Source organism: Nannospalax galili, unplaced genomic scaffold (genome assembly GCF_000622305.1).
Source record: "Nannospalax galili isolate Female #2095 unplaced genomic scaffold, S.galili_v1.0 scaffold646, whole genome shotgun sequence".
NCBI classification, from domain to species: domain Eukaryota; kingdom Metazoa; phylum Chordata; class Mammalia; order Rodentia; family Spalacidae; genus Nannospalax; species Nannospalax galili.
The window spans coordinates 1,642,255-1,652,805 of NW_008355279.1; the positions used below are offsets into that span (position 1 = coordinate 1,642,255).

The window sequence follows — 10,551 nt, forward strand, 5'->3', positions numbered from 1 at the left end:
CATATATATACACACACACATATATAATATACCTGAATATATATATGAATATATGAGAATGAAACCTATTGTTTTCTACAATTAATATACACTTTTTTTTTCTTTCTTTTGAGACAGAATCTTGATATGTATCCAGGCTAGCCTTGAACTCAAAGTGATTCTCCTTCCTCTACCTCCCAAGTGCTTGCTTAGAGGCATGTACCACTTACATATAAGCAGACAAAAACACTCATACACATAAAATAATTAAAAAAAAAAAAAAAAGCAGTGTTTGCACATAAACTTGCTATGGGGGAAATGATTTTTCAAAACTGGGGAACCGAAAAAAACAAAAAACACACAAAAACAGGGAACCTCTAGTCTATGGTACCTGGTACAAGCAAGTACATGATAAACTACCAGTGCTACGATCTCAGCAACAATAAGATTACTTAATTCATGCCCAGATAGCAAGATCTATTTCAATCAACATCCTCTTCAGGTTTAAAGAATGGAGCTGTAGATTTTGTATCAGTCACTCAAAGATTTTAAAGTGATAAAGGTTAGGAGTCTAACAGTATAGAGAACATGTTTAGCACGTACCAGGCTCAATTATCCAGAACCACAAGAAATAAAGTGATAAAACAGATGATTGGAACTGGGCTTGACACCACAGGTCTATAATTCCAGCTATTCAGGAGGCTGGGGCAAGAAGGATCCCAAAATGCAAGGCCTGCCTAAGCCACAGCCTGATCAATTTAGTAAGATCCTACCTCAAATGAAAAATATAAAGAGCTATGAATACGTGGCTCGGTGGTAGAGTGCTTGCCTGGCATGTACAAGGCTCTAGGTTCAATCCTCAGTACCACAACATAAAGATCTGGCTAGGAATGTAGTTCAGTGGTAAAGGACTTGCCTATCCCTTAGGACCTACCTCCCCACTAGTGAAGAGCAAGCAGCACATGATACCTCTCAAGTAGTTTTGAAAGAGAACAGAGAACTTCACAGAGACAAGAGATGGTTAAATTCTCAGACTCTAATCTATAACTTGTACCCACTAAAATCAAAGTACACACTTTTTTCTTCCTTGTCAACATGAACAGAGTATGCCTTTCCCTTATCATCCTTTCATTGAAGGGAGGAAAGTAGCTAGTTGTAGAGAGCATCATGAGGTCTCCAAAGACAAAAAGAGCCTAGTCACTGATCTGTATCTGCTTGTTTGTTTGAGACAGGGTCTCCTGTAGCCCTAGAACTTATGATGTAGACTAGCTGGCCTCAACCTCACAGAGATTTCACGGCCTCTGCCACCTGAGTGCTGGGACTAATTGTATGCACTACCATGCCTGGAGAAATTTGTTTTGAAGGCCTGAAATCTTTTTTCTTTTTTCCAAAAAGATTTATTTTTATTTTTTGTTAGTTTGATTTTTTGAGACAGGGTCTCACTATGTATCCCTGGCTGGCCTGGCTTTGAACTCACAGAGATCTACCTGAAGATGATTTTTAATTATATACAAGTGAGTGCTGGTACCTGCAGAGGTCAGAGGTATCAGATCCAGTGGAGCTAGAGTTATAGGCAGTTGTGAACTGCCTGAATCAAACTGTGCAAGAGTAATATGCACTCTTGATTGACATGTTGGGGTGAGTGGCAGAGACTAGCCTGTTGGAATTTCTGAAGCCAGAGCTTTATCTCAAAAACTCTATAACTTTATCTTGTAATCTGTCGTCTTTTGTTTTGTTTTTTTTGTTGAGAAAAGGTTTCACGTAGCCAGATTGGCCTAGAATTGACTATGAAGCTGAGGGTGACCTTGAACTTCTGATCCTCTGGCCTTACCTTCCCAAACTGTGGCATTACAAGTATGCCACACCACAGCCTGCTCTGACTCTGGGTGTTGTGATATCTGATTGGACAATGAGGCATGAGTGTGAGTAGTGGCAATGCATCCAGAGAGGAGGCACTTGTAGTGGTGTCTGGACCCTGAATACAGCAGGTAACCTGGGTGCTGGGCAACTGGCACACCTACCCACACTCAGACCAGGGTCTGGGTCTAGACTGGTACTCCTGATTGTGGTACCATTAGCCAAAGCATCAGAGGCTGAGTCATTGGAAAGAATAGGGGTTCTGCTTTGGGACAGCAATGGATGGGGCTTTTGTCCTAAAATTCTCCTAGCAGTTTCACAACAAATGTTACCTCCTTTGCCCTCGGCAGTCTCTCCAACAACACATTCAGGCGATGAGGCAGAGTTAGGTACTCTACTCCCATAGATTCCCCTGTCACTGTTCTTCTAGAATGATCCTTAAGAGTTCACTGCTCTTAGCACAAGCCTTTAATCCCAGCACTCGGGAGGCAGAGGCAGGCTAATCTTTGTGAGTTCCAGGCCAGCTGGGGCTACTGGGAGACCCTGCCTCAAAAAAAGACCCCCCCCCAAAAAAACAAAGCAAAGCAAAACAAAACAAAAAAACAAAGAGTTCATTGCTCTGTAAAATGGAATAAATATGTCTTTCTGGAGAGGTATATCACCTTTCATTCTTGTTTAAAGACATCTACAACAATCTCTAAATTCAGAGACTCACCAAAATCTTGCATTTATTTTCACATTTTGAGAGAAAGTCTGAATCAATAATTCCTGACAATTCCACCAACACGAACTGCTCCTGTGGTAAGAAAGACACGTTAACACGGTATGTTGCCAGTAGCTAGAGACAAGAAACCGGAAAAGCAAAAAATCGCAACTGCAATGATCCCACCTTTGTGGAAAATGGATCTTGTTTTCAACGAGTGGAAGGAAACACGGTTATCTAAAGAACCGTTCCGACCATCTCTATCTTTTCTAGAATGGTACTTAGGACTAAGACTAGACCTCCAAGCTTCACGCGCCCGGGGGCAAGAAGCGAGTGAGCCCTATTTCCCGGCCTCCCTCCCGACGGCGGCATCCCAGATTCCCTTCCCAACCCGGGGCTGGCAGAGCCAACACCACCAACACTCTGCAGGCCTCGGACCCGCTCTTACAACCTCCTCTTCCTCCTCCTCCGCTTCGTCCTCCCAACTCCTCTCCGTAGCCGCCGCCATAGCCCGCTTTCTCGGAGACTCCATCACTGGCTACGCCCACCAAGAGCCGCCATCTTGGATACGGGCAGCAAAGTCCTTCCCTTGCCACAAAGCAAGATGGCGACCTAGGGCTCGGACCACGTCGGGCCCCACCTAGAAAACCGCCACGCATTTTTTTTTTTTTTTTCCTTTCTCTTTTGAGAAAGGGTCTCATGTAGCCAGGCCTTGAAGTCTATAGTAGCTGAGGATGACCTTGATCATCCTGCCTCCACTTCCCAACTGGCTGAAATTCCGAATCTTCACAACAAAGCCCCCAACACTGCGTGCCCTACTTGAGAATGGAAAACCAATTTGAGCCTCCCTGGGGCGGGTGCCGCAGACCTCCGACCCCAGAATTTAAGGAGGCTGAGGCAGGAGGACTGCTGAGAGCTCGAGGCCCGCCTGAGTGACACTGTCGCGGGGTGCATGCTTGTACAGCCAGCCGAGGCGTTGCCTGTTACAGAGGGGAGACTGAGGCAGGTTGCCGTTTTATGTCAGCAGGGGCTATCTGGCGACACCCGACCTCAAATTAAAGCAAAATAAACACCGGCTCTTGGTGTTGCTTAACTGCAACTGCCTTCTGACATTGATGATCACACCCTTACTCTTTAAACTGGTCTGGAAGTGATTGGTTTGGGCTTGGCGTCTGATTGGCTGTCGTTCGTAATATGTTAATTAAGAACGTAAATCTGTGTTTCCTTAAAACTCAAAAGTCTTTAAAATATTTTTATCAAGCCGTACATAAAACAATGGTTTGAAAATATATTTGTGTGACATTTCTTAGGAAACACGCTAGAGAAACAATGTCACCATTAGTCTAAAGTTGAGTGTAAGCCAGGACTTTGAGGAGGCGGGGAGATGCTTGTTAAGACTATACTTTCAGGGATCATTTCTATAGTCCGTTACTAGAGAAGTTTCTCTGACTGTGTAGAGTACCCGAAACCACGAGGAGGAGACGTAGTATTCTCTCCTGAGCGTGAAGCCGGCTCTAGGTGTTGTCTTCGTGCAACCGCCTTTTGCCATTGATGATCGTTCTTCTCTCCTTTGGGAGAGTGGAGGGAGAGAATGCAGTCTGAGTGGTTTCTTTCATAACTGCCTGTTGAAGAGTAGTGTTGTTTATACTATGCCTGATTAGTAATGGGCACACTCTGGCTTCTTAGTAATTTTCTGTTTCTGTTCACCTCATTTTGTGGCTGAATAAAATTCAGCTATGTATGTGCACCATGTTGTTATTTTGCTATTACAGTCTGGACAACTGTGCTGGTTCTGTATGTATGTTTTGTTGTCCTTTTGTAGTCCTAGCTGGCCTGGAACTTATCCCTCTTGCCTATGCCTCCCTAGTGCTGGGACTACAGGAATGGGCCGCCGTGCCCAGCCTAGTTTTTTTTTTTTTTTTTTTTTTTTGGTTTTTTTTGAGAAAGGGTCTCCCTGTAGCCCCAGCTATCCCGGAACTTGCTATGTAGACTGGTCTCGAACACAGAAATCGCCTGCTTCTGCCTCCCGAGTGCTGGGATTAAAGGCGTGTGCCACCACACCCGGCCTAGTTTTCTTTTTTAAAAGAAATATTTTATATATTATTTAATGTTTATGTAAGTGCACCGGGTTGTTGGTCAGAGAAGGCTGTTGGATCCCCTGGAACTGGAGTTACAAAAGGTTGTTAGCAGCCATGTGGGTTCTGGGAATTGAACCCGGGCTCTCTGCAAGAGTAGCCAGTGCTCTTAACCACTAAGCCATCTCTCCAGCTTTCCTACCTTTAGTTTTCTGAATGAATATGGATTTCTATTTACTCCCTTCCTCACCAGTATTTCTTTTTTTTTTTTCCCTATTTTTGAAAAAAAAAAAAAAAAGTGGGCAGAAGGCGAGGGTCTGTCATTGTTGGCTTCTGGTTGTCATCTTGATATACCTGGGAAGGGGAAACCTTAACTGGGGGATCGACTCCACTCCATTGGGTTGCCCTGTGGGCATGCCTGTGAGGCCTTTACTTGATTATTGGATGTGGGAGAGTCCAACACACTGTGAATGGTGCCACGCCTGTGCAGGTGGTGGTCCTGGGTTGTATAAGAGACTGATGGCCTGGAGAGATGGTACAGTCCCATCCGCCCTCATGGCACGACATGGGTGCATTTACACACATGCAGGCAATATACATGCACATAAAAATAATAGGGGCTGGAGAGATGGCTCAGCAGTTAAGAACACTGGCTCTTCTTGCAGAAGACCTGGGTTCGAATCCCAGCACCCACATGTCAGCTAACAATTGTCTGTAACTCCAGTTCCAGGGGATCTGACAGCCTTTTCTGTCCTCCACCTGCATTGCAGGACACAAGTGCACTTACTACATGCAGGCAATACATGCATACACATAAAATAAAAATAATAAAATTTAAAATAATAATAATAATAAAAATAAAGCAGACTGAACACAGCCCAGGGGAACAAGCCAGTACATAGTATACCTCTATGGTCTATGCTTCAGTTTCTACCTGACTTCCCTCAAGGATGGACTGTCACTTGGAAGTATAAGATAATAAACTCTTCTCCAAGTTGGTTTAGTGTGAGTTCCCAGCATCCACATGGCAGCTAACAACCATCAGTAACTCCAGTTCCAGGGGATCTGATGTCCTCTTCTGACCTCCACAGGCATTGCAAACATGTGGGACACTTACATACAAGCAGGCAAAACACTCATTTACATAAAATAACTTAAAAAGGAAAAAGAAAAAAAGATCTGGTCGACCCATTCCCTTGGCAACTGCTTCAGCCCCCTGACTCTATAGCCCACCTGCTGGCAGCAGTTAGCTTTGCCTACTCTGGCTCATTCTCTCTCTCATGCTCTTAGCCCTCTCATTGCTAACTTTGCCTTTCAAGTAATCAACATGGGACAATTAAGTGGAAGGTGTACTGGAGTAACTTCTCAGCATGGTCCTTACTATTCTTGGTCACAAACTTGTGGCAGCTGTGTGGGACCTTTTGCCCAATTTAAAATTTGAATCTGTAGTGGATTAGCTCAAGAGAGTAATTTTTCACCTGGTGTGGAGGGCCACACCTTTAATCCCAGCATTTGGGAGGCAGAGGCAGGAGGATCTCTGTGAGTTCCAGGCCAGCCTGGTCTACATAGTGAGTTCCAGGACAGCTGGGGCTACAAGGAGACCCTGTCTCAAAAGAGAGAGAGAGAGAGAGAGAGAGAGAGAGATTTTTCTTTTTTGGCCAGAGAAAGCCCATGACTCGTGTCTCATTTCTCTAAATAAAGAGAGGATAATGAGAGGTGAATATGAGCAAAGTGCAGAAAAGTCCTAATGAGGAGCTCAGCGGTTAAGAACACTGGTTATTAGTGCAGAAGACCCAGGTTCGAATCCCAGCACCCACATGGCAGCCAACAACTGTCGGTAACTCCAGTCCCAGGGAATCCAACAGCCTCTTCTAACCTCCGAGGGCATTGCACGACATGAGTGTACTTACCTATATGCAGGCAATACACGCATACACATAAAATAAAAATAATAAATAAAATTTTTTTAAAAGTCATAATGGCCAGGTGTGGTGGCACACGCCTGTAATCCCAGCACTCAGGAGGCAGAGGCAGGTGGATTTCTGTGAGTTCAAGGCCAGCCTGGTCTACATAGTGAGTTCCAGGACAGCTGGGGCTACAGGGAGACCCTGTCCCAAAAAAGACCAAAAACAAAAGTCATAATGAAACATCATTTTGTACATTAAAAAGTTAATTAAACAAGAGGACACATTATTGACCCTGTTCTTCAGTTCTCACTTACCTAACGTGTTAGGGTTCTTTCTAAATGCCCGTCAGTGCTTTTTCACTACTGCAGTGTTTTACTGGATGGACATATCAGAACTTATTGAACCAGTCCATATTAATAAGCATGTAGGCTGTTCCCTGTTTTAAAGTTTGAGTGTTGTGGTGGATGCCCATTAACATTATGTTACACGAAAACTGACAGTTTTGAGAAGTAAATTTACTGGGTCAAAGAATGCATACATGGGGCTAGAGAAGTGGCTCAGCGGTTAAGAGCACTGGCTGCTCTTGCAGAGGATTCGGGTTTGATTCCCAACACCCACATGGCAGCTAGCAACCATTCATAACTTCAGTTCCAGGGGAATCCAGCACCCTCTTCTGACCTCCGAGGGCATTGCATGACACGGATGCGCTGACACACATGCAGGCAATAGACTGATACACAAAAATTGAAAAAAAAAAGAATACATACATATACGATTTTGAAATGCAGTGTCATCACCCCACAAAAATGCTAATATATTTACACACCTACTAATGTGATAAGGGACTGTTTGTGGTCACTTTTGTCTATATTAAATGTTAGGGTTCAGATCTACAGCAAACCCTAATGCAGCAGGGCCTTACGGTTTTGCAGGCCCCCTGAGAATGCAGGAACTGAGTTAATGAGCACCCTGACCATTGGAAAGGCGAGATAAACAGATTCTCTGCAAGGAAGATAAACACGGATTATTGCAAGGATCTGCTTCAGCACAGCATGCGCCCCCTTTGATGATCTTAAAGGATAAACAGACTCTTTACACCTTTTGACTCCAGACCTACTGCAAAGAGCCATTTTGGCACAACCTGCTTCCCCTTTGATAATTTTTTTTTTTCAGTCTTTTTGTGACAAGGTCTCCCTGTAGCCCCAGTTGTCCTGGAACTCACTATGTAGACCAGGCTGTCCTTGAATTCACAGAGATCCGCCTGCCTCTGCCTCCCCAGTGCTGGGATTAAAGGCATGTGCAGTCATGCCCGACCCCTTTGATAATCTTAAAAGACAAACAAGCCTCTGCACCCCAGACTCATGGATGTAGGAACTGTCTCACAATGTATAGACCCTTATCACATAACCCAGATCCTGGCTGATGGAAGGGGGCAGAGGGGAGGCGGTTTGACAGAGGCTATTCTCTCCTGATAAGCCTCTGGCTCTCTCTCACCCATCTAACTTTTTTTAAAATCTGCCTCCCACATTCCCCAAAGCCCCCTATTAAAAAAAAAAAAAAAAAAACCCAGCTGTGAACTGACAGCTCCTTATCCCAAAAGGGGACTTGTCCCCTGCGGTTTCCTCTGCTAATAAACTCCATCCCGATGGAGTTTTGGTCGGTGTCCTGGTGCTTTCTCCTGATTTGACTTTGTTTTCATGGTTTCCTTAGTGAAGTTGAATAGTTTTCTTTATTCTTATTTTATTTATGAACTGCTGATTTTCTTCATCCACCTTTTGGGTTATGTGATGGCTAATCTTGTCAACTTTACTGGATTAACTGAACTGATTGAATTATTTGAATGGAATATTTTCTTGATTGACTTATTTGAAGCCGGAAGACCCACCCTAAATGTGTATGTTTCCTTCTGATGGCAGCCTGTATAAAAAGGCCATGGAAGAAGGGAGCTTTGCTGTTTGCCACCTTGCCCTCGCTCTCTCACTGGCGGTTTCATCTTGTTGCATTCCTCCTCTGATAGTAGAACCAACTTCTGATCCCAACATAGACTAAAGACTAGTGACCTCCAGGAATCCTTCAGGCCTTCAGTACTGTTAGGGTTTGAGAATAGAGAATAATTCCCACAGATACCCAAAAAGAGTATACAAAAGTTTATTTAAGAATTTAAAGGAAAAAAAGACAACAACCAAATGGCGGCTAGCCAGGCACAGACTTCACGAGCCAAATATGGAGTTTGGCCCCGAACAATAACAGGCAGGAGCTTTTATTGGGGCACTCCATAGAAACCCGCACACACCAAGTATTTTTTAAAATAATTGGATGTCCCCATATCCTGTGTGCGGGGAAAGTCTTAATTGGATGACCCCATATCTTGTGTATGGGGAAAGTCGTGATTGGTAGGGGCTGTCTTCAGGGCATTGGAATGTGCTAATATCTTTTAGAGTCAGAAGTTTTTGTTCATACCTTATAAGGCTTTTATATGTACACTATGTCTGAGTTTGTCTGGGCTTGTCTAAAGAAGCTAGCCAAAATGGAGTCAGAGCATTCTGGCTCTTCAAGTGCTAGATTGGGACTGCTAAAACCTCCAGCCCAGTGAGCAACTACCAGATTCTCAGCCTCTTGAGTGTGGTGGGGCCATTATTGGACTACTCGGATCTTTGGTTACAATGGCAGGTAAAGCAATTAATCACGGCTACCCAGTAGAAATTCACGAGTCTTTATCAGCTCTGCAGAGCTCCCTTGGTGCTGTGGATGACATGCTGAAGACCATGATGTCTGTTCCTAGAAATGAGTTGTTGCAGAAGTTGGACTCACTTGAACAAGCAAAAATGGATTTAGTTTCTGCATACACATTAATTCAATGTTTTGGGTTTATTTGGCAACTCAAAGAGTTAATCCTAAGGACCATCCAATAAAGCAAGAACTGGAAAGAATCAGCATCTTCATGAACAGAGTCAAAGAAATAGCAGACAAGAAAAAGGCTGCCCAGCTGGATAGAGGTGCTGCATCAAGATTTGTAAAAAGTGCACTTTGGGATCCAAAACTGAAAAATGCATCAAAAAACTAACCTTTTGGTTTTGATGTGCGTATATTCAAAATATTTTTATCAGTTTCACAAAACAGATTATTATTTGACAATGGAAGGTTTAAATGGATTCCTTTTTGAATTCATATATAAATTTATACTTTAAATTTGGAATACTGAACACTTTTTTTTTTTGGTCTTTTTGAGACAGGGTTTCCCTGTAGCCCCAGCTGACCTGGAACTCACTATGTAAACCAGGCTGGCCTTCAACTCACAGAGATCCACCTGCCTCTGCCTCCCGAGTGCTGGGACTAAAGGCATGTGCCACCATGCCCAGCTTACATTTATAGTGCTTTAAATGAGTAATGACATTATGAAGTGTGTTTTCTATTGACTGAAATTATTAAGGACAATTGTTTTCACTAATGATGATAATGAAATAACTTTAATATTTACTTTGCTTTCTGTATAGTTAATTCAACATGTTTCTGTGATTTTAAGAGTAATTGTTTTCTTGATGTTCAAACTGTAAAATTAAAACCTTAAGACTGTACTTTAATTCTTGATATCTCATTTCAAATAAAGTACATTTTCACTAAAATAATAGGGAAACCAAACTAGGACAGGGCTGGCCTGGAGCTTGCTATGTAAACCAGGCTGGCCTGGAGCAATTCATGGCTATCCTGCCTCTTCTGATACCGACATTGCAGATGTGAACTGCCACGTCTGGCTTATATGTTTTCTTGATGATAGCCATTCTGATTGAGGTGAAATAGAATAGAATCTCAAAACAGTTTTACTGTGCATTTCCATGATGGCTGAGGATATTGATCACCTCAAATATTAATTTGGATTTTGTATTTCTTCCAAGACCTGTCTATTCAATTCAATTCATTAGCCAATTTATCAATTGGAAGTTTTTTGTTTTTGTTTTTTTTTTTTGGTCTTTTTGAGACAGGATCTCCCTGTAGCCCCAGCTGGCCTGGAACTCACTATGTAGACCAGGTT

The 10,551-nt window shown here is 43.1% G+C and overlaps 1 protein-coding gene, 1 non-coding gene and 1 pseudogene across 2 annotated transcripts in view; 2 read left to right on the forward strand and 1 right to left on the reverse strand.

The window, feature by feature from the left end:
• The window catches only part of Gtf3c6 (general transcription factor IIIC subunit 6), an 11,721-nt gene extending 8,597 nt beyond the window's left edge, over positions 1–3,124 (reverse strand). Inside the window, 2 exon segments of the mRNA XM_029555729.1 lie at positions 2,552–2,632; positions 2,988–3,124. Of these exon segments, the coding sequence (XP_029411589.1) occupies positions 2,552–2,632; positions 2,988–3,071 (165 nt within the window). The 5' untranslated portion in view covers positions 3,072–3,124.
• Positions 3,125–3,932: 808 nt separating this feature from the next.
• Positions 3,933–4,146, forward strand: LOC115067589. Its single transcript, XR_003846977.1, has one exon. It is a non-coding gene; the product is annotated as a small nucleolar RNA U3 (small nucleolar RNA).
• Positions 4,147–9,184: 5,038 nt separating this feature from the next.
• Positions 9,185–9,585, forward strand: LOC103749578 (annotated as a pseudogene).
• The last annotated feature ends 966 nt before the right edge of the window (positions 9,586–10,551 follow it).